The sequence below is a fragment of the Callorhinchus milii genome, unplaced genomic scaffold (genome assembly GCF_018977255.1).
Source record: "Callorhinchus milii isolate IMCB2004 unplaced genomic scaffold, IMCB_Cmil_1.0 Scaffold3, whole genome shotgun sequence".
NCBI classification, from domain to species: domain Eukaryota; kingdom Metazoa; phylum Chordata; class Chondrichthyes; order Chimaeriformes; family Callorhinchidae; genus Callorhinchus; species Callorhinchus milii.
In genome coordinates, this window is record NW_024704744.1 from 93686157 (window position 1) to 93708228 (window position 22072).

A 22072-nucleotide genomic window follows, 5' to 3' on the forward strand; every position below is an offset into this window, starting at 1 on the left:
GCCATCTGCTGTGCTGTTTAAATACAGAACAAGACAGATCCCAGATTGTGTGTATTTCTTGATAGATTGTAGGAAAGTGCAGAGATTTTGCTGGCACTCACTACGCTTTGTAAAATTGGCTCACTCTGGACTGATGCACAACTAGGAAGTGGGATAAACTGCTACTGACACAGGAGAGTCTCAACTCGGGATCTTTTGACAGGTGAGACGTGGTCAACAACACAGTCAATGGTGAGAAGATTTCCCCCACTAGAATTCATTTAGAATTGAGCCCTTGAGGTGTCAACTTAGCTCAGTTGCTAACACTGTCACGTCTAGGTCAGTAGATTGTGGGTTCAGGGCTCACGTTGGGATGAACTCACAGTCTAGGCTGACCTCCAATGCAAGATGTTACTTCCTCTCCAGTTAAAATGACTGATTAACTTTAGCACTGTTTGTGGTATAGCTTATTAGCTGCTAAGTTTGCCTATAACTGTACAGTCACTTCACTTAACAGCAATTACCTGTGAACTGCTTTGAATATATTTAAATGTTCTTAAGAGCATCATGTCTACTTGTGTTTTCTGACCTGAAAATTCTGAGACCACGAAGCATTCAGTGTTAAGTAGACTGTTTACCATTCTTAACAGGAGCTCCACTGCACCAATGAAAAAGTTCAGTACGGGCTGATCTTCTGAGGTTGGAATTCAGCTGCGGTCTAAAATTCCTAATTTTCTTAGGTTTAAGCCCATTGTCTTACAATTTAAGATTGCCTGGAATTATGGAATGCAGTCTTAAAGTCGGTCTTAATTTGGAATCTGGTTCCCCCGCGTACCATTTGGGGTTATGCAGAAAACCGTTTTCCAAATTTCCACACCGTCTTGTGATTTACCCCATGGTCTTGAGCCAACAACCATAAGAAATTTCAGGTGCACTACTGCACCAACGTGGAAAGAACTTTGCCATGAATCTGACCTTCCTCAACATGATTGATATGATAGACCAGACCTTGGCCCACACAGTGAAACTCTCATGGCAGCTGTGTCTTCTCGGCAAGACACTGAAGCCAGGCAAAGATACCTTCTTAAGGGAATATCTGTGTAGAGATTTTTGCGATTTGCGATTTAAATCCCATGAAGCAGCCAGTGTCTTTAATGCTGCTATACATAACGTCAAGTTAAGATTGCCTGAAATTAACTGGGACACTGCTGTGCGCAATTTGGCATTACGCCCTAAAAAACATACTTTAAAATTCACTTTACAGTATATTCTGTGAAGCGCTTTGAGACGTCTCGAAAACGTGTTAAGGCGCTGTATCAAATCCAAGCATTGTTATTATTATAACCAGAATTTCGACCTAAATGTCACACCACAATCCCAGAAATTGGTTCCAACAGCATTATTAGCATAGGCTTGGAGGTCAAAATGTATCAGCTGAAAAAAATAACTTACAAAACCAGGAGTTGACCATGACGGTTACAAGATTCCAGGTTAGTGACACAGGGTTGCTATTACTGAATCCTGTTGTGAAACACCTGCTATGTCTACTCCCACCGTGATTCATTTGTTGTTTATTACAACACGCAACTGGAGTGTGCTCTTATGAAAGTAAAGTGTAGGTAGAATCCTAGAGTGCATGTTCCGATGCTGCCAGACTACATAAATTAAAAGCGTTTTAAAATTCATCAGCAGTAGGAGCAGATGCTGTAAAATCCTAATAGGTTCGACCTCATTTCACCAAATAAAAGATAATATTAACAAGAATTTGATCTTCTCAAGAGTGGCACTCTATTAAAAAAAATAATGGTTTAGGACTTCTGAGAAGTGTTTCTTTTTCATTTGGGATTTAATCATCTCACCAATGATCGGAGATGAGTTCCATTGGAACGCTGTTAATTCATTATCAGATGCATTGCAGTTACCACAGTGACTGAGAACTACTGCAAAACAGTTTAATCTATCAGTGAATGATATTGGATTAAGGTTGCTACATTATGTACTAATGTGTCCTTCTGCATGATCCACAACCAGCAGTTTGTTTTCCTTATTATAATACTAATAATCAAACACTTTCCCCCATAGTTTTGTTGGTTTGGTTATAAAGCAGCTGAGCTATACTGACCTGAACATCTTTCAAATAAGATATTAAATTCAACTGCCTGTTCCTCAGATGGATGTTAAATACAAGGGATTTTCTCCCGGTGTTCTGGCCAACAGTCCTTCAGATAAATCTAGTTATTCGTCACGTAGCTGTTTGTCAGACTGTCCAGGGTGCAAATTAGCTGCTTTGTTTGCTTGCAAAAACAATCACTGAACTTGAGAGTAATTTCCTGTCTGGACCTTTGCGATATTCCATTGTTGTAAGGTGTTACTTTGGTACAGCGTTACTGAACCACAGGGTGTAAATCCTGAAGACCCAACAGAACAGCAGCACATCTCTTGTCACCACATCAACCATACTCTTTGGTGAGTGTCCTAATAATACTCTATGTAGAAAAGAGTCTCCTATCCGTCCACTGTCCTTCCCTCATGCTTGTCTTTGGCAGTGGAGCAGGTTTGCAGAACTTTGCTGTGGCAGCGCAGCCCTGGTCACAGTCTTGTCCAAAAATCTCTTTGTTGACGGCTCTGGCTTCTCACCATCTCCTCCTATCCAGCTGCTCAGCATGAGGCGACAAAATTCATGTGGTTTATCGCATTGCTGCAGTACTTTATCAGCTGAGGACTGATTGTTATGACTTGAAATTACATTAATCTCTCAGTGAAAGGCCACCTTTGTCATTTGAGGTGTCTGCTTGGCTCAAATGGTAGCGGTTTCACTTGAGGATCCAAGGTTGTACGTTTAAGTCCCACATTGGGATTCAAGGTCATACTCTAGGGCTGAAGCTCCAATGCAGTACTGGATACTGAGGGAGTCCTGCCCTATAGAAAGTGTGCTAAGTAAATGTAAGTTGTTGTTGTTGCGTTGTCAGAGGTGCCATCCTGCAGATGAGACATTAAACCCAGATCCCATCTGGCTGTTCTGGTGCATGTTAAAGATCCTATGAAACTAAAATAATCCTTCAAAAAATATACAATAATTTGGTCACTCAATCCACAACTGTTTGCGGGACACTGCTGTGCGCAATTGGCTGCCGTGTTCTACCCATAAATATACAGTCTTTGAGGTATATAAATATACAGTACTTTGCAGTATATTCTGTGAAGCGCTTTGAGGCATCTAGTAGACGTGAAAAGCACTATATCACATGCAAGGATATTTTTTTATTTGAACAGAGAAGGGTGTCCTGGCCAATAATTCCTTGATAAAATTGCTGATTCACTTTATGGCTGTTTGTGAAACATTGCTGTGTGCACATTGACTGCTCTGTTTGCTTACAAATGTATATCATCATTCCATTCTGCAGTAAATTATGCAAAGCATTTTGAGATGTCCTCCTGATATGAAAGGCGCTATACCAAATGTAATGATAATTAGTTTTAACATCTCGTATACAGTGCCTCTATGAGATGCCATTGAGAATGTGAAGACCTTTGCTTATCCAATTGTCCCTCATAGCTCATTTCAGATAATATGCCCAGTGCTTACCTCAATAAGCAGAGCAGGGAAGCACGAGGTTTAGAACCCTTTGGTGTGGCATTTGCAGTCATACCTAACAACAACAACATAATTACATTTGTATGGCGCCTTTCACGTCGGGAGGATATCCCGAGGCGCTGGACGGTCAGTGTTTCGGACCCGAGCTGGGGGTCGGGATCGAGGAGGGTGGAGGGCAGGGCAGGAAGGTGGAAGGAGGGCGGTTCGAAGGCACGGTCGAAGAGGAGGGTCTTGAGATGGGTCTTGAAGGAGGCAAGGTATCAGTGAACCAGTGAAGAGAGCTGCTTTTCAGCCAGTGGTGGCAGGAGCTTTGGGGTTGAGTAATTATTCTGTCAGCTCTCGAGAATTTAGACCTGTGTAGCTGTATTCATCTGAGGGACTCCCAGGAGAGTGTCAACTATTTACAATGGGATTATTTGAATGGTTGCACTATAAACCCCTGTTCGTATTAAATTACAGATACAGCTCCAAAAAAAATCCAGTTGAGGATGTTGTTTTATTCTGTGGAGGGAATCATTGTCCTTAGTTTTAATGGGATCGTCAGCTGCTGGTCATACATCACTCAGCTTCTACTCAGTTGGCGCGTGTGTAACAGAAGAGAAACCCTGATTCTTTCAGGCATTTCCCTTATGTTTATTGTGCGGCAGCAGCCGAGAGTCACAGAGACGTCAGTGCAGAAGGAGGCCATTCACTGCCGTCGAGGGTGCAATGCTTCCAGCTCCTCCACTGGAGATGACCAACTCTAGTTTGCGGTATCTCCTAACGTTTCCTCGATAAGGAATCCCCCTTGGACTTCCTGAAACCGCAGTTGCAGTGTACTGTAATCTCAATTATTTCCTCTTTCCCCGAACCCTTTTATATTGGGGTCTAAAACACTTTCAGAGCGAGGTTTCCGCAATTGGGCATGACACGCCTTGCAAGGATTCCCCATTCGGATTCTTTAATTAAGGAATCCCTTGTAACATTCCTACCTTTACCCACCCCACCCACCCCAATTCCAAATCAAACATGCATCCAATTCCCTTTTAAATGTTGCTTTATGGCCTTAGCTTCTACAGTTACTTGTGCCAAAGCATTCCACGTTTCAATAACCTTCACTTCGTCTACCTGTATTGTAGGTTGAGTGATTGAATGAGAAAGCGACCAAGTTTAATTATTTTTCTCTGTGTGTGCTTTCAAGGCCCATGGATTATTACCACCTGCGGTGCCACTGGACCTACAGGACCAACCCAAGCCCAGTGCAACAATGCCTACAGGAACAGTAATATCTCAGTGGTCATTGGAACCAAAGAGCCTTGGAGAGGAATCCAGAAGTGGAGAGTGCCTTCGACTGACACGTACATGTAAGTGGGCGGTGCCTCGTTCTGTCTAGCGCTCTGAGACGCCGCCCGGCATGGAGGGCGATATATAAATCCAAGTTGTCATCGTCGTTGTTGTCTATATTTACTTCCTGTCCCAAAATGTTTCGATCTGCCATGATCTGATCCATTGGGTGGAATGGGCTCACGGACTGGTTGCGTTTTTCAAATGATACGTTAATTAACACCATCGGTGATAATTGACGCATCATACTTGGCATATATTTCACCCTCTGTAATGTTATCATACTCCAGACATAAGAGGAATAAAATTATTTTTCATTGTGTGTCAAATGTGGAATATTCCGTCTTGATCTGAAAGCTGGTCCTCTACAGTTCTTAAAACCGAACTTGTTTCACACTTGAGACTGGAATGAAGAATCTTCCACAGTTCTATGAGCTACAGTGGAGTCCTGTAGCTCAGTGGTTAGAGCACTCGCAAGCTCGATTCCCGGGCAGGATGAAATGTTAGGCATGTTTCTTTACTCCGCACTCCTCTGTTTGCCTAGCAGTAAGTAGGAACCTGGTTGTTAGTCGATTGGCAGATTGCTTTTCAGGGAGTAATAATCCCTTAAAAAATATTAATAATAATTTGGCACTCAATGCACGACTGTTTGTGGGACACTGCTGTGTGCAATTGGCTATATCAAATGCAAGGATTATCAAATGACAGGATTATTGGAGTATATTCTGACATCTCGAAAACGTGATAAGGCGCTATATCAAATGCAAGGATTATTATTATAATCCTTCATTTTCAGATAAAAAAAGTCTCACAAGCTAAGACAAGATGGAATTTTGAGCGATAAGGCAGCAGCTATTCCCATGCTTGGCTGCAACAAGGCCCATGGCAATCCTGTACATCCATTCCACCAGCCGTCAATGCCTAAATAAAAATGTTCCTGAACGCTACAAACCAAACTAGATTACCAAGGATGACAAATCTTACTTAAAGTTCAGAGCTAGCCAGCGGGATAGACAGGGGTTTAATGGCATGTCAGCAGCCATCCGCAGGGCATCACTTTATAAAAATGAATGGGTCACTCCTGATGCCCTCTGAAAACCCCTGAGCAAGTCTTTTATCATATATAAGTGCAATTTGATTTTCAACACTCCTGAAGCACCGTTGGTTTTCCTTTTAGATTTCAGCTAATGGGAATTGATGCAAACGTTATCCGCAATTGTAACATACAAAAGGCAGGCCCTTCCCACTCGCCTCGCAAGGGAGGGATCTGGGTTCGATTCCCGGAAGGGTGAAACCTTGGGCAAGTTTCCTTGCTCCACACGCCTGATAATAATCCCTCAAGAAAAAAAATTGGTCACTTCAATCAACAACTGCTTGCGGGACGCTGCTGTGCGCAATTGGCTGCCGTGTTTCGCCCACAAAATGTACAGTCAATTTGCTTTACAGCATATTCTGTGAAGCGCTTTGAGACGTCTCGAAGACGTGAAAAACGCTATATTAAATGCAAGGATTATTATTATTATTTAATCCGTGACCTGCTAACTCAAAATGGAACTGTCCGCTCCCTCCGCTCAGCAGGCTCCTACCGGCCTGGCCTACCATCGACAATCAAGCCTCAGTCTTTGCCCCCACCCTTTGCAACTCCATCTCGCACTCCCTTTTCCTCGCTCCCTCTTTCAAGGCATGTCTCATGCCTTTAGTCACCCTCCTAACCCTACCATCTCTGCCCTCCATCCCTCCTAATCACAACCCTCTGCTTGTGTCCGAATCCTGGGACCTCCTCCGACGTGAAAGGCACTGTACAAATGTAAAAATAATAGTAATTTCACCTAGTGTCCTGGCTAACAATCCTTCCAAATAAAATTGATCATTCACTTGATGACTGTTTGTGGGACATCTCTGTGCATAAATTGGCTGCTGCTTTCACCTACAAAAACACAGCTTCTGAATTCTAGTATCTTTAGTATCCACCTGAGGAACAGGCAGATGGGACCTCGGTTTTCCAACAATGTGGCAAGTCCAGAGTACTGCACTGCGGTAACAGCCAAGTTCTGTGGGCTTTTGTCCCAACACAAGGCTTGGACACGCAACCTTCTAACACATGCATTTGTATGTGCTTAACCCAACCCGCAAATTGTTTGCATAACAATAATAATACTACAATAATAATCTTTGCATCTTTGCATTTGATATAGCGCCATATCACATCGTTGAGGCGTCTCAAAGCCCTTCACAGAACATACCATGTGGAGTCCTGTAGCTCAGTGGTTAGAGCACTCGCTTTGCAAGCGAGAGACCTGAGTTCAATTCCAGGCAGAGGGCGAAACCTTGGGCAAGTTTCCTTACTCCACACAGAGCCCTAATAATAATCCCTCCAAAACCAAAAAAACAATAATAAATTGGTCATTTTCAATCTACGACTGTTTGTGGGACATTGCTGTGCGCAATCGGCCGCCGCGTTCGCCCACAAATATACAGTCAATTCACGTTACAGTGTGTTCTGTGAAGCGCTTTGGGGCGTCCTCCCGACCTGAAAAGCGCTATATCAAATGCAAGGATTATTATTATTATTATTATACCGTAAAGTGGATTGACTGTGTATCTTGTGGGCAGCCAATTACGCACAGCAGTGTCCCACAAACAGTTGTGGATTGAGTGACCAAATCTTTCTTATATGGGACTATTATCCTCGGAAAAGCGATCCGGCAATCGACTAACAACCAGGTTCCTACTTTAAGCTCAGTAAGCAGAGGGGTGTGGAGTAAGGAAACTTGCCTAAGGTTTTCCCACTTGAACCCGGGTTCTCTCACTTGCAAGGACAAGTGCTCTAACACATAGGTTGCAAATTAGAGCCTTATTATCATAGTTGTTTCTTATGACAAGACTGTCAGGAAGAGAAACTCTTCTCTGGAATATACAAACTCAGGGAAACATCTTTTTTATGGACGTGTGTCTAACTGCAGGATATCAGCCTACGGAGCCGCTGGGGGCAAAGGAGTAAAGAACGACTTTAAGAGATTCCACGGCATCTTGGTGTCAGCCACCTTCGAGCTGCAGAAAAACGAGATTCTTTACATTCTGGTCGGACAACAAGGAGAGGACGCCTGCCCCAACGTAAGTGTATTGTTTCACTTGGGTTGCAATAATTAGACATTTGATCAAAGCATTTATTCGGACAACTTGCCTCACAGCATAAAGGGTGGTTTGATGCCAACTTGCGAATGTTCTTCACTGTTCTTTCAAAGCCTTTGATATAGACTTTGTACGTCAGGAGGATGTATCAAAGCTTTTCACAGGATGTACTGTAAAGTGTAGTGACTGTGTATTTTGAGGGCAGACACGACAGCCAATTTTCATACAGCAATAACCCATAGCCACAAAGTGAACGACCAACATGATTTGGCAGATTGTTGGCGAGGGCAACGGGAGAAACTCCCTTCTCTTCTTCGAATCATGCCGTGGGATCTTTAATGTCCACTTGAACAGGCAGACAGGACCTCGGATCGAATGTCTCATCCAAAGAACAGCACCTCTGACGATGCAGCACATGCCCAGCACTGCATTGGAGTGGTAGATTAAGTGAAATGGCAGGCCTAAGCATGTGAGACATTGTTCGAATGTATTTTTCGCCTTTAATATTTTAGCCTGGAAGGCTCTTTGCTGCTGTTTTGCTAATCTAAATTGTTCCCACTTATTGTTGCTCATCAGTCATGGATAAATGGTAAGCACTTTGCCGCCTGCCTGTAGTATAAAAATACGGATCCATCAAAGTTCACTAAGCCAAGTATAAAAGGTGTCACACGACACAATGTGTGAACTGTTTATACCACTATTCCTTTCACCTATTACCCTAAACCTCAATTGTTATTGCTTCTCAACATATGGCAAATACCTTATTAATATTAATCCTTACATTTGGGATAGTGCCCTTCATGTCAGGAGGATGTCTTACAGCGTGTCACAAGGTATACTGCAAAGTGTAGTGACTTTGTGTTGTAGACAAACCTTCCCACGTGTGTACACTTATTATACAAACTATCTGTCTATATAATACTTGCATTTTATATAATGCCGGTAATGATGGCATTTCTTGAAGCACTTTACAGGTCATTACTCTAAATTGTAGTGACTATGTATTTAATAATAATATTTTTTGCATTTAATATAGGACTTTTCATTTTTGCAAAGCACCTATTGTAAAGTGCATTGATTGTGTATTTTGTAGTTTAACTCGACAGCCAATTCGCGCACAGAATCATAAATAGCCACAAAGTGAATAACCAGTTTTATTTGGGGGATTGTTGGCCAGGACACTGGGAGAAACTCCCTCGCTTCTCATTTTGAATTGTGCCATGGGATATTTAACATCCATCTGAATAAGTAGATACGGCTAGAGGTTGAACATCTCATACAAATCAACACCACCTCTGAAGATGTAGCATGTCCCATCATTGAATTTGACTATATGAGACTTTTCAGAGTGCTACCAAGTGAGCTAGGCTGACACGACAGAAAATTAGGATGTCCCAAGGCACTATTTGTTGGCAAAAGACACCTATATGTTGGCAAATGTGTCTTTTATATCATTGTATGTAGATTATGGAGGTCTGTCATTATGGAGGGGCTGAGATTAAATGGATTTCTTCAAGTCAGCAAACTTAAATGTCAAGTTTGTTCCTCTCACCTCCTCTCACCTCCCCCTCAATTTGCCTTGTCCACATCTGACAGAATGAATCCAGTCCCCGGATGGATATCAAATGATCTTTTTTTACACGTGGAGGTGCAGGAAAGTACTTTCTGGAGCGCAGGCATCAAACTCTGACGGACAAATTAGAGAGGATGACAAAGATTCACTGCTGTTTACCACAAGAGACAAAACTACTAATGCATTACTCTTCCTGCCACATGGAGCCCAGAGGTCTGACACAATGAACCACAAATGGGCTTCCAGTTTGCATTCAGCGGTAGCAGATGATTTAAAGCCTGCCCACTCCCAACACTCAGTTAATTAAATTTGCTGATGATGGAACAGTGAGTCAGGTTTTCTGTTAACTAAAATGAGTGATGATCAGGGACAGGGGGAACTAAATTGTATAATGAAATGAGCAGGTTGAAATAGCATGGGGCCGAATGCATTGAGTGCTCGTGGAATGATGCCCATGGCTAAGGAGACCTCGCCTGGTTTGAATGTATTACGTGTCAGGGTTGGACATGCAGGATGGAGCAAGTGAAGAGATAAGTGGCAGCTAGCTGAGGTTAGGGCACTCATCTCGCAAGCGTGAGGACCTGGGTTAGAGTCCCGGGCTTGACAAAAAGTTAGTCAAGTTTCTTTACTCCACACGCCTCTGTTTGCCTAGCAGTAAGTAGGAACCCAGTTGTTAGTTGATTGGCAAATCGCTTTTCCTGGAGTAACAATCCCTTAAAAAAATAATAATGATAATAATTTGGTCACTCAATCCACGACTGTTTGTGGGACACTTCTGTGCACAATTGGCTGTCGCGTTTCACCCACAAAATATACTTTACAGTATATTCTTGAATACGTGATAAGGTGCTGTATCAAATGCAAGGATTATTATTATGTTAGTGCGAGTCTGACCAATCTTTGCCTTTGTCGCTCATTGTAAATGTAAATGATGCAGTTCCAAGGGTGGGTGGCCCTGATTTGCCCGCCAGCCTTCACCCGCACCAGGCTCCGTGAACCAATCACCCCGGTTCTTGCCTGGCTTCACTGGCTCCCCATCCCTCAGAGAATCGAGTACAAAACCATCGTTCTCAGCTTCAAAGCCATCCATGGTCTTGCTCCCCCCGAGCTCTCCGACCTCCTAACCCCATATCAGCCTGTCCGCTTCCTCTGCTCGGCGGACACCGGCCTGTTTCAGGTCCCCTGGGCTTCCCACCCCACCATTCGCGGTGGGGCATTCAGCGTGCCCCCACACTCTGGAACTCTATCCCGCAATCCCTCCGCCTCACCCCTTCTCTTGACTCCTTCAAGTCCCATCTAGAGACCTTCCACTTCGGCCAGCCTCCCAACCCCGCACCCCTCCTGCCCTCCAACCCTCCTGAACCCAACTCCCAGCTCCGGTCCAAAACCCCTGACCAGTGCCCCGGGATGTCTTTCCGACATGTAGGAATTTGTTGTTGTTACTCCAGGCATTGGGTCATTAGCTAGTGCATAACCTTCAATATGTTCTCCCTCCCTACCGTTACCCACCCAACCCCCCCAACGCCCCCCCCCCCCCCCCCCCACACACACACACACTCCTAACTGAGCAGCAGCCTTCGAATAGACTTCAGCGAAAGGCTGGCTGTATTATAAGTTATTGTAATAATTTCTGTAGGTTGAAGAACCGTTAACTGGACATTTATTGCACGTTGCTGCAACAATTGCGGACTTGGAACATTTGTGAAGTTTTATAATTTTTAAAGGAATATTGAACGACAGTAACGACATCAATTCGCATCGGGACAACAAGTGTCTGAGAGTGAGAAATCATTCAATGTTTTTGGGTGTCGACCTTCATCAGAATAGAGGGGTGGGCTGAGGGAATCTCCTGTCAATCACAGGTGAAGCACTTTACATGTTACAATACTGCAATGTAAAAGTAATGGGACTATGCTAAATTTGAGTGATACTGTAATGAAGGAGAATGGTAATAATAATAATAGTAATAATAATCCTTGCATCTGATGTAGGGCCTTGTCACGTCATTGAGATGTCTCAAAGCGCTTCTGCCGCAGAATATACTGTAAAGTGTAGTGATTGTATATTTTAATAATGTTTAACTATGATAAATGGGTGTGGTGCTGTAGTAAAGGGAAGCAATCCTGCCTGAAAGGCGCTATATAAATCAACTTGCTGTATAGACCTACAGTAAGGATTATTATTGTTATAAGCTCCGCTGGCCATCTTCCCTCAGTGGTTCGTTCTACTTTATAATAATAATCCTTGCATTTGATATAGCGCCTTATCATGTCTTCGCGACGTCTCAAAGCGCTTCACAGAATATCCTGTAAAGTGCATTGACTGTATATGTGTGGGCGAAATGCGGCAGCCAATTGCGCACAGCAGCGTCCCACAAACAGTCGTGGATTGAAGTGACCAATTTTATTATTGTGTTTGTTTTTCTTGAGGGATTATTATCAGGCATGTGGAGTAAGGAAACCTGTCAAAGGTTTCGCCCTGCCCGGGAATCGAACCCTGGTCTCTCGCTTGCAAGGCGAGTGCTCCAACCATTGAGCTACAGGACTCCTGAAAAGGAAGCTGAAGCTCCACCTTAAATCACCATGAACTTCAGCTTCCCGTCCGTTTTCCTGTTTCTCTTACAGGCCAATCCCATCATCCAGAAGGTCTGCAAGGGGGAGAGTAATGTGATCGAGGAGGAGCTGAGAGCAAATGGGAGTGTGACGGAGTGGGCAGGAGGAGGGGGAGGCGGCGGAGGAGCAACTTATGTCTTCAAGGTGCACAGTCAGAGCAAGCCATTTCTCTTCCCCATTGGGTAATAGAGTATAAAAGAAAAAATGCCAATTAGAAGACCCCCCCTCCCTCTGCCCCACACACACCACCATAGTGTAATGGATTAAGGCATCACTGAGCCAATGAGACAGACGTAGCGATGGACAGAGAGACATACAGATTGACACTGGGACATAATAATATGAAAGAGAATGGAGAAAAGGCGAGGAAGTGGAACAATGTACAAAAATCAGCTGAATGGCCTCCACCTGTCTTGTCCTTATTAGCTTTGGAAAAGTGAAAGCTAAATCATTAACAGATTTATATACATTATTTTCCAAGTTGTAATGAAGAGTCGGGATTGATTTTCAATATAAGAACTTAACCTTTGCTTCTGAGAACAAGTACAGTACGTCTGAAGCATCCTTCAGGTACTGTGTTAACATTGTGTGACTCTATAGTATCTGTCAAGCTGAATGGCCATCTTAATATTAATAATAATAATAATCCTTGCATTTGATATAGTGCCTTATCACGTCTTCTAGACGTCTCAAAGCGCTTCACAAAATATACTATAAAGCGAATTGACTACGTATTTTGTGGGCGAAATGCGGCAGCTAATTGCACACGTGAATTGAATGACCAATTTATTATTATTTTTCGAAGGGATTATTACCCCCAGAAAGCCATCCGCCAATCGACTAACAACCGGGTTCCTACTTACCGCTAGGCCTTGATGTTTTCAATGTTGTGTTTATCTCCCCGAAATGTTACAGATGCAGGGCAGAGAGCCTGTGCCCCTACTGATAGCAGCAGGCGGAGGGGGCAAAGCTTACCTGAGCAAAAGCTACCACTTCTTTGAGGAGATGCTGGAGAATGACTCCTTCGTTCCAGGATTGAATGGAAAGTCAGGTGCTGCAGGTGAGGCAGTGACTGTGTGTGTGTGTGTATGGCGTGTGTGTGTTGTGTGGAGTGTGTGTGTGTGTGATGAATGGGTCACAATTCAACCGTTGTACTTAGGTGAAGTCCAATAAACTCAATGGGACTAATAACAATAACAATTTGCATTTATATAGCACCCTTCACACAGGGTAGTATCCCAGAACTTTTAAATGTATTCTAATGTGTTCCAGGCGCTAAAAAAAACGCCATTTTTTCCCCCACAAAATGCTATATGTGTAATAATCCTTGGGTTTGATAATAGCACCTGTAACATGGAAACATCTCAAAGTGCTTTACAGGAAATTTCTGCTACATCTAATGATTGTATTTGTAGGCAAATGCAACAGCTAACTTATGCCCAAACAGCCATGAAGTAAGATGACCATGTTTTCTGGGGACTTATTGGCCAAGACACCGGGAGAAACTCCTTCTCTTAGTGTGATGGGATCGTTAACCTTCTCCTAAACAGGCAGATAGGACCTTAACATTGAAGGTCATGCAGAATTGTGGAAACTTTTTAAATTCAGCCATTCTTAATTTAGCTTTTCAAATGAATGCTGAATTTCAGAATTCTGCATCTTAAAATTCTAAGACAAAATTGCTTTTACAGGCTAAACTTGAGTGAAATTTCCCAATTTAGGCATTAGCTTGACTTTTGTCAGTGATACTTTTGCCTCTGGGTTAGAAGATGGATGTCTCAAGAATGGGTGGAATTTTAGGTCACCAATATTTGGTAGCAGATAGCAAAACTCCACTACTCTCTGAAGGTTAATAACACAAAGTCCTTTGGATCTGACCTCGGCAATCGTCATAAGACACTGGTTGAGTTGTTTGTTGGAACGCACACACATGATGCAAATGCTGCTTGTTTCACTCTAAACTGTCAGGTCATTGCTTGTGTTATCTCAGCAGAGGTATTGGGCTCAGTTTCACAAGAGGGTTGTTGCAAAATTCCTTTGTTATGGAAAAAGCACGACCTTGCAAAGCAACTATACTGTAAAGTCTCTTTATTTATTAAGCCTTAAATCCTTGAGCCTGTAGCCTTATTGATCTCAGTATAATTACTTCAGGAAGATTGCTGACACATTGGCATTATATCCCATCTCACCAATTCACATCCAATTTGCACTGTCACAAAGAACCTCTTTGGAAACCACTCCACAGATATTACCTCTGATATGGCATTGGCACTTCACGGCACAAGCAATTTAGCTAAAACTACTGCGGTGTAATATTTGGTGTTTTTTGGCGTCAAACACAATTTCGAACTATTCTTTAAGATGTCTTAAAGTAATTGAGAGCTCCTTGTAAGTAATCAGCTCTGAATAATTACCCTATGACCCACCTCCATGCTCCTTTTGGCTAGGTGGGTGTAATATTGGGTGGTACAAGGCATTAGTGCCCTGTAGAATAATCTTTGCATTTGATATAACGCCTTACCACGTTTTCCAGACGTCTCAAAGCGCTCACAGAATATATCAAATGCAAGGATTAGTATTATTATTATTACTACGTGCTCTAAGGCGGTATAGTCTAAGGAGGATAAACAGTGCTAAGATTATTCTAATTGCAGTAGAGAGATGCAGAAATTGGAACTAGCCACCAAGTTGAATATGAATACAGTGTAAATTTCAGAGCCCCGAAATCCCACCCAGTCTTAACCTTTAAGACTATTTCGTCTTAAAGTTTAAGGTGGCGTAGACATGTGAAGGATTCTTAAATTCCCACTTAATTTGGAAGATGGTTTCTTGTTAAGAACTGAGGAAATATACAGCTTCCAAATTAAGAGGCAGTTTAAGAATTTTCCACAATTCTGTGCAATCTTAAATTTTAAGCCAAAATGGGTTTACAGGTTAAGACTGGATGGTTGTTGGACAAAATACAATGTATTTACCACAAACACGCACAGAGTACTGATATCACACAGTAGTGTAGAGAGTAGCAGAGACATACTCTCTGCCCAGAGATCTGAAATTTCTAAAGTCTCAGTGTCTTAAGACCATCGTCTTAACATTTAAAGATCAGCAACAAAGACAACTTGCGTTTATGTCGAGTCGTTCACGCAGGGTAACATCTCGGAGTTTTGATCGTGCAAAGTTTATAGAAAATTCCTAAGTCGATTCTTAGTTTGGCAGCTGGTTTCATGCAGGCCTTGTTAAGAAATCGGCCTCCGGAGGCAGACTGTACCGAGGATTTTTCTCCCCAAACGCCGCATGAGTTTTAAATGTTAAGACAAAGTGGTTTTAAGGTTGAGGATACGAGGCATTGCGGGCCTCCGCTCCTCATCGTGGTGAAGTCCATCATCCTGTCAGGGTTATCATTGTCCCGCTGAAGTGTTCCATTAAAGGGTGTTGTGTGAAACAAAGTGCTTGGTGGACTCCTGCGAGTGGAATGGTTATTAAAATCTCATCTTAGCCGGCTTTAAGATAGGATCGGAGCATAGTGGAGTCAGTCCATTGCAGCATCAGCCTATCATCGGCAGTTGGACCATTTATGTCTTCAGGATGCTCAGTCAGCCATTAAATTGACTGTAAGCCGCCTATTAATTTTAACAGACTCCGAAGAGATCAGGAGGGTTACTCTGCTCTGCCATGCCTGCTCCAAGAAGCTAACGGTACCTGCTGAGTAAGTGGCTCACGAGCCTTTTCAAAGTACCGACGGAACTCTTTTAACTAAGAGAATTGCCTCGAGGCATCTCATGGTCTTCCTGCGCATTTGCCCACTCAAGTTTCGAACTTTAAATCTTTTTTCTTCTGTAATTCTACCCAGTTGGTAGCGGCCTCGCCTCCGGGTAAGAAAGTGGATACGTCAGCACTTTGAACCTCATACTCCACGCTGACATTTCAGAGCAGGGCCGGGGGGAGTTCTGCTTTGTCAAGAGGTATTCTCTTTAGGTTGAAATCTTCCACTGAGATCCCATCTGCCTGTTCTTCAGACAGATGTTAAAGATCATGTGAGACTAATAGAAAAAAGATTTTCTCCGCAGAGTCCTGGCTAACTATTCTCCAGATAACGGGTAAATTGGGCCATTCACCTTATGGCTCTTTGTGGGACTTTGCTGGAGGCAGGCAAATTAGCTGCCACATCGATCTGCAATAAACAGAGACTGGGAGTGCTAGGAAGCGTTTGAGACAGTTCAATGGATGCCCCCCCCCCCCACCCCCACCAAAATAAACAATGCATTTTCTTTTATTTATGAATGATAGGGGCAGATTAATGAAACGCAGTCAGAACAGTGTTTTGCCCCAAAGCAATTAACTCATTTTATGAAACCAGAGACGCTCTCCCAATAGAAATCTTTGACCACAAACACAAACAACATAAGTCAATATTGACTTCAGTGGATAGTGTTAGTTGCCAAAAAGGAATTTATGATAGTGTTTGTGTGTGTGTGTTTGTATATGCATGCCTGTGCAAGTGCTTATATATATATATGTGTATGAATGATTATTTGTATGCATAACTATGATTGTTTAGATTTGCATATGTAATAATAATAATCTTTGCATTTGATACAGCGCCTCATCACGTCTTCTAGACGTCTCAAAGAGCTTCCAGAATATACTGTAAAGTGAATTGACTGTATGTTTTGCTGGCGAAACACGGCAGCCAATTGCGCACAGCAGCGTCCCGCAAACAGTCGTGGATTGAGAGACCAAATTATTATTTTATTTACTTATTCTCTTGTGGGATTACGATCAGGCGCATGGAGTAAGGAAACTTGCCGAAGGTTTCACCCTGCCGGGAATCGAACCCAGGTCTCTCGCTTGTGAGGCGAGTGCTCTAACCAACCACTGAGCTACAGGGCTCCATGCAGTTGGGAATATTGAATAATCTTTCCCCGATTGAAGCGCTCTGGGTCACTGCCCTACGTGAACGCCGCTTCATAAATGCCAGCTGTTATTGTTGTTGCTTTCGCCAGTCTTGTCCGTTTTTTTTTGTTGCAGGAGGTGGCGGTGGCTGGAGTGATATCGCCACCCTGCTCTGGTCCGGCAAATCCGTGAGGGAAGGTGCTGAAGGGGGTGAATCGTGCCCCCAGGCCATCAGGAAGTGGGGCTGGAGGACACGAGGGGGCTTTGGAGGAGGAGGAGGACCTTGCTCGGCAGGCGGAGCTGGTGGTGGCTACATAGGCGAGTCACATCATTTCTGAGCTACGCAAATTCCACTCTGCACCTCATAATGCGTTCCTGAGCGTTAAGTATTGTTGCAAACTTTCCCCCCACCATGTGCAGGGTTGTAGCCAGGCCTGTGAGACAGCTGATAATAATATTAATAATAATAATAATAATAATAATCCTTGCATTTGACACACCGCCTTTTCACTTCTTCGAGACATCTCAAAGCGCTTCACAGGATATACTATAAAGTGAATTGACTATTTTTTGTGGGCGAAAAATAACCACTTGAATAACAACCAGGTTCTTACTTACTGTTAGGTAAACAGAGGCGGGTGGAGTAAGGAAACTTGCCCAACATTTTGCCCCCTGTCCGGGAATCTAACCCTTGCGAGGCGAGTGCTTCAACCATTAAGCCACAGGACTTAGATGTGGTGGCTCAGAGTATCAGGTTCCAGTTCCTCCCTAGGAAATGCTCACCTTAGTAATCGGCTGCCGCGTTTCGCCCACAGAATATCCAGTCGATTCACTTTACAGTATATTCTGTGAAACGCTTTGAGACGTCTCGAAGACGTGACAAGGCGGTGTGTCAAATGCAAGGAGTATTGCTACCCCCGTTATAAAATATTGTGAGTTGTTGTGTGTGATGGTTTTACGAATGAGACTAAATGGAATCTTTCAATTCACAGGGGGCAATGCAACGGAGACCAATGACATCGAAAAAGATGGTGGCTATGGCGTGTCGTACGTTAGCTCTCTCGGAGTCCTCTACACGCCACCACTGGCAGGTATGTAACAGCGCAGAAACCTGAGGCGGTGACAGCTGGAGTACATCAATAGCGCCCAAAAGACACAAAGCTCCCAACCAAATGTTCTCTCCCTGCTCCCGGGCTTTTGTTCACGGACCCTGCACCCTCCTAGTAAACCGGTGACCCAATCCACGACTGTATGTGGGGACGCTGCCGTGCGCAATTGGCAGCCGTGCGTCGCCCACAAAATATACGGTCGAGTCACTTTACAGTACATTCTGTGAAGCGCTTTGAGACGTCTCGAAAACGTGATAAGGCGCTATATCAAATGCAAGGATTATTATTATTATTTTTATCCTCCAGCTAACAGAAGGTGCTAGAAATCACCTTTTGAAGTTCTGATAATCTTTTCGTTTAATATAGTGTGCATAACATCAAGATGTCTCAAATCACTTCACGGTTCAAATGGAGCTCCTGTCAAGTTAGCTGTCGCAAATGCAAATGTGACAGTAAGTTCCCACAACCGGTTTGAAGTGAATGAGCAATTTATCTGCAGGTTATAAGCAGGACAAAACCCCCTTTCTCTTCAGATAATGTCATAAGACCTGAACATTTCCACCAAGGCTCTGACGATGCAGTGCTTCGAACGGAGAGTCAACCGAGACTATGATATAAATGTCCTGCTGTGGGTTTTGAATCCACAGTCATTTGAGCCAGAAGTATGACCCACAACTTTGGAACTCCCTCCCTCAACCCCTTGGCCTCGCCCCCTCCTTCCCCATCTTCAGGTCGTGCCTGAAGACCTTCCCTCTCCCCCTGGCTCGGCCTTGGGCTCCACCATTTTGAAGCGCTCTGAGATGCCGCCCGGCGTGGAGGGTGCTATTGAAGTGCAAGTTGTTGTTGGTGGTGGTGGTGTAGGAGTGTTTCTGACTGAGCCAAGCTGATACCTTTGGGAATTAACTTTCTCCCAATACACACGTAACCTTTCCATGTCCCACACCAGCCACCCCTGGCCTTTCTGAATGACAACCATTGATGTTGACTTCTGCTCTGGGCACCAACCCACCAGCAACATTATTAAGGCAGTTCATAGGAACAGGAGAAGCCATTCAGCCCACTGAGCCTGTTCCATCACACACCATTCTAGGGCAATACATACTACTACATCCTCTAATCTCTCTTTCTTACGGTCTTGCCATCTCCTCTAATGTTTCTGCTGCCAAGTATCTATCCATTTCAGTCTTGCAACCACTTCAACGTAGCCAACAGAGAGACTGACAAATCCCAGCAGTCTGGATTAGTTTTGAAATCCCATGGAAGAAGTTTTGTACTTTGTTTCAGTAATGCTCCCTGGTTTAAAAAATAACATATATATATATATATATAGCAACATTACGTGTAAGTTTATTAATTTTCAGTTCATCAAATTTTTGAATTGTCTTTATTAATTTAGGTTCCATGTGCTGTGTGGACATAAATAGCAGTTGCTATTTAAAGCAAACATTTTTTTTTATTCTCCTGATTATCCTGGTTTATATTCCCCTCCTCATCCAAATTTACCCCAAGTTCACATATACTGACAAACATCTTCTCATTGTCCTCCCGATGTGAAAGGCACTGTATAAATATAATTTTGTTTTTGTTGTTATTTACGGATGTCACTGACACAGGTTGCCTGTCGTGTTTGCCTCCATTTCTAATTAATTTTATTTTATGTGAAAGGCACAGCATAAAATGAAGTTATTATTGAAGTAGTCATGTTTAATAATCGTCTATTGTATCAAGCGGTTTAACCCACCGCCACAATGGCGATAGATTCAAACCACAGTAAATCAAAAGCACGGAAAGCACCAGTAGATTTTTCATTGTCAGCTTTGTCGATAGATAGATTGAGTGATCGAGCACTGAGAGACATAAGAGATACAAAAAAAAAAGAATTAAGAGGATATAAGTGGATTCATTGGTTGAGATATTAAACTGAGGTCGCGAATGCCTGTTCAGGCGGAAGTCAAAGGTCCCATGGCGCTATTCGAAAAGAGAAGGGAGTTTTTCCCGGTGTCCTGGCCAACAATCCCCAAATAAACTTGGTCACTCACTCAATGACCGTTTGTGGGAGATTGCTGTGGGCAACTGGCTGCCGCGTTTCATTAGCAAAATTCAGTCAATCCACTTTACAGTATATCCCGTAAAGCGCTTTGAGACATCTCGATGGCGTTAAAAGCATTATGTCAGGAGCCTCGTAACAGGCATAGAGAGTGGGTCCTGCACGTAGCTAGTACTCCTAATAGTTATGAGAAATAATCCCATCCATCCTTCCTAAAAGAAATTACAGTACAATTTTCATTTATATTGCATATCGCCTTTCATGTCAGGAGGACATCTCAAAGCGCTCACAACGTATGAAGAGGCCATTCATCCCATTTTGAACCACACTGGTTCGAGCTCCTCTAATAGAGCTAACTCCTTTAGTCCCAAATCCTTGCTCCATCTCCCCACCCCCCTCCCTTTACTATTTATATTGTTCCCCTGCAGTGTTTATTCAATTCCTTTTTAAATGGTGTTATGGTCTCTGCCTCAATAGCCGCTTGTGGTAAGGCACTTTACATTCAGATAGCACTCGGTCTCAGCTACTTTCGGCAAAATATTTTCTATTCTGATAACCTTCTGGGTGAACGAGCTTATTAAGCCTTTCCAGAATAATCTTAATTAGAAATGAAGTAAATGTTGTTGTGGAGGTAAATACAGCCGCTAACTTAATAATAATGTAACAACCCTTCAATTTGATGTAGTGCCTTATCAAGTCGTTGAGACATCTCAAAGCACGTCACAGGATTTTAGAGTGAAGTGTGGTGATTGTGTATTTGTAGGCAAGCGCGACAGTCAATTTGTGCGCCACAATAACACAATTCCATGACATCTACGTGAATCAACAAGGCAAACTAAACCTAAAATTAGCAACTCAAGTGGAAAACGAATGATGATCTGCAAAGAAAATATGATTGATAAACTTGGCTTCAGTGTAGAACACTGCTTATGCGTTTAATACAGAAGAAGTACAAATATGCAGATATACAAATATACAGTCAATTCACTTTACAGTTTATAACATCAAAATGTCTTAAAGTTTACAGTAGTAATGAAGCTCCAAGTATGAAGTTGTTGCTTTTGTAGCCAAAGTTGGAGTCAGCTTAGCGTAGCAAAGTTGTACAAAGAAACATGAAATGAGTGACTAATTAAAAATGGAGGGTTATTGGCCATAGGATCTTTGCCATCTATCTGAACAGCGTGCTTAGTATGAAGCATATGTGTGTAGTGTACTCTGAACTGTTTGCAGGACGCACTGGGCTTCGTGTGACCTACTCTAGGCTGTATGTAACCCGGAGAGCAATCCCAACAACTGGAGCAGATCGGCCGAAAGGGCGATTGAGGATGACACTGGACTCGTTTTGAAAACAGCCTGATGCTGTGATGGGAAGAGGGAAGCGTGGGTACTCTGGAGGGATGAGATCAAATGGGCTGAAGGACCTTTTCCATCTTGTGATCCTGTGACCTCTTTCTTCCTCTGCAGCGACAGAGAGCCACGGTGAGGTTCAGATTGCGCTGCATCTGAACTGCAGCCACTGTGAGTCCAATGAGTGTTTGCTTGACTACGACAACGGGGAAGTGATGTGTTACTGCGAGCATGGGAAAGTACTGTCTCCAGATGGCATCTTCTGCATTGGTGAGTGAACACCATCGCTTCCCAGACACGTAGCCGAGATCAAGCGAACACTGAGCTTGGCTAAGCTGTGGATATTCAATGCGCGTCTCAATACCCTACTCTTCGACCGCGCCTTTGGTCACCCTCCTACCCCTACCCTCCCTGCCCTCCAAACCCCCTGCTCGGGTTCAAATCCGTGACTGTCCAGCACTT

The 22072-nt window shown here is 43.3% G+C and overlaps 1 protein-coding gene and 1 non-coding gene across 2 annotated transcripts in view; one reads left to right on the plus strand and one right to left on the minus strand.

The window, feature by feature from the left end:
* Nucleotides 1-1448: 1448 nt before the first annotated feature.
* LOC103180837 (ALK receptor tyrosine kinase) overlaps nucleotides 1449-22072 on the plus strand; it is a 34762-nt gene continuing 14138 nt past the window's right edge. Inside the window, exons 1-9 of the mRNA XM_042333168.1 lie at nucleotides 1449-1469; nucleotides 2526-2664; nucleotides 4755-4917; nucleotides 7861-8011; nucleotides 12227-12358; nucleotides 13130-13274; nucleotides 17243-17425; nucleotides 18100-18198; nucleotides 21728-21880. Coding sequence (XP_042189102.1) covers nucleotides 1449-1469; nucleotides 2526-2664; nucleotides 4755-4917; nucleotides 7861-8011; nucleotides 12227-12358; nucleotides 13130-13274; nucleotides 17243-17425; nucleotides 18100-18198; nucleotides 21728-21880 — 1186 coding nt within the window. The remainder of the gene's footprint in view (nucleotides 1470-2525; nucleotides 2665-4754; nucleotides 4918-7860; nucleotides 8012-12226; nucleotides 12359-13129; nucleotides 13275-17242; nucleotides 17426-18099; nucleotides 18199-21727; nucleotides 21881-22072) is intronic.
* On the minus strand, nucleotides 17029-17104 carry trnav-cac. Its single transcript has one exon. It is a non-coding gene; the product is annotated as a tRNA-Val (tRNA).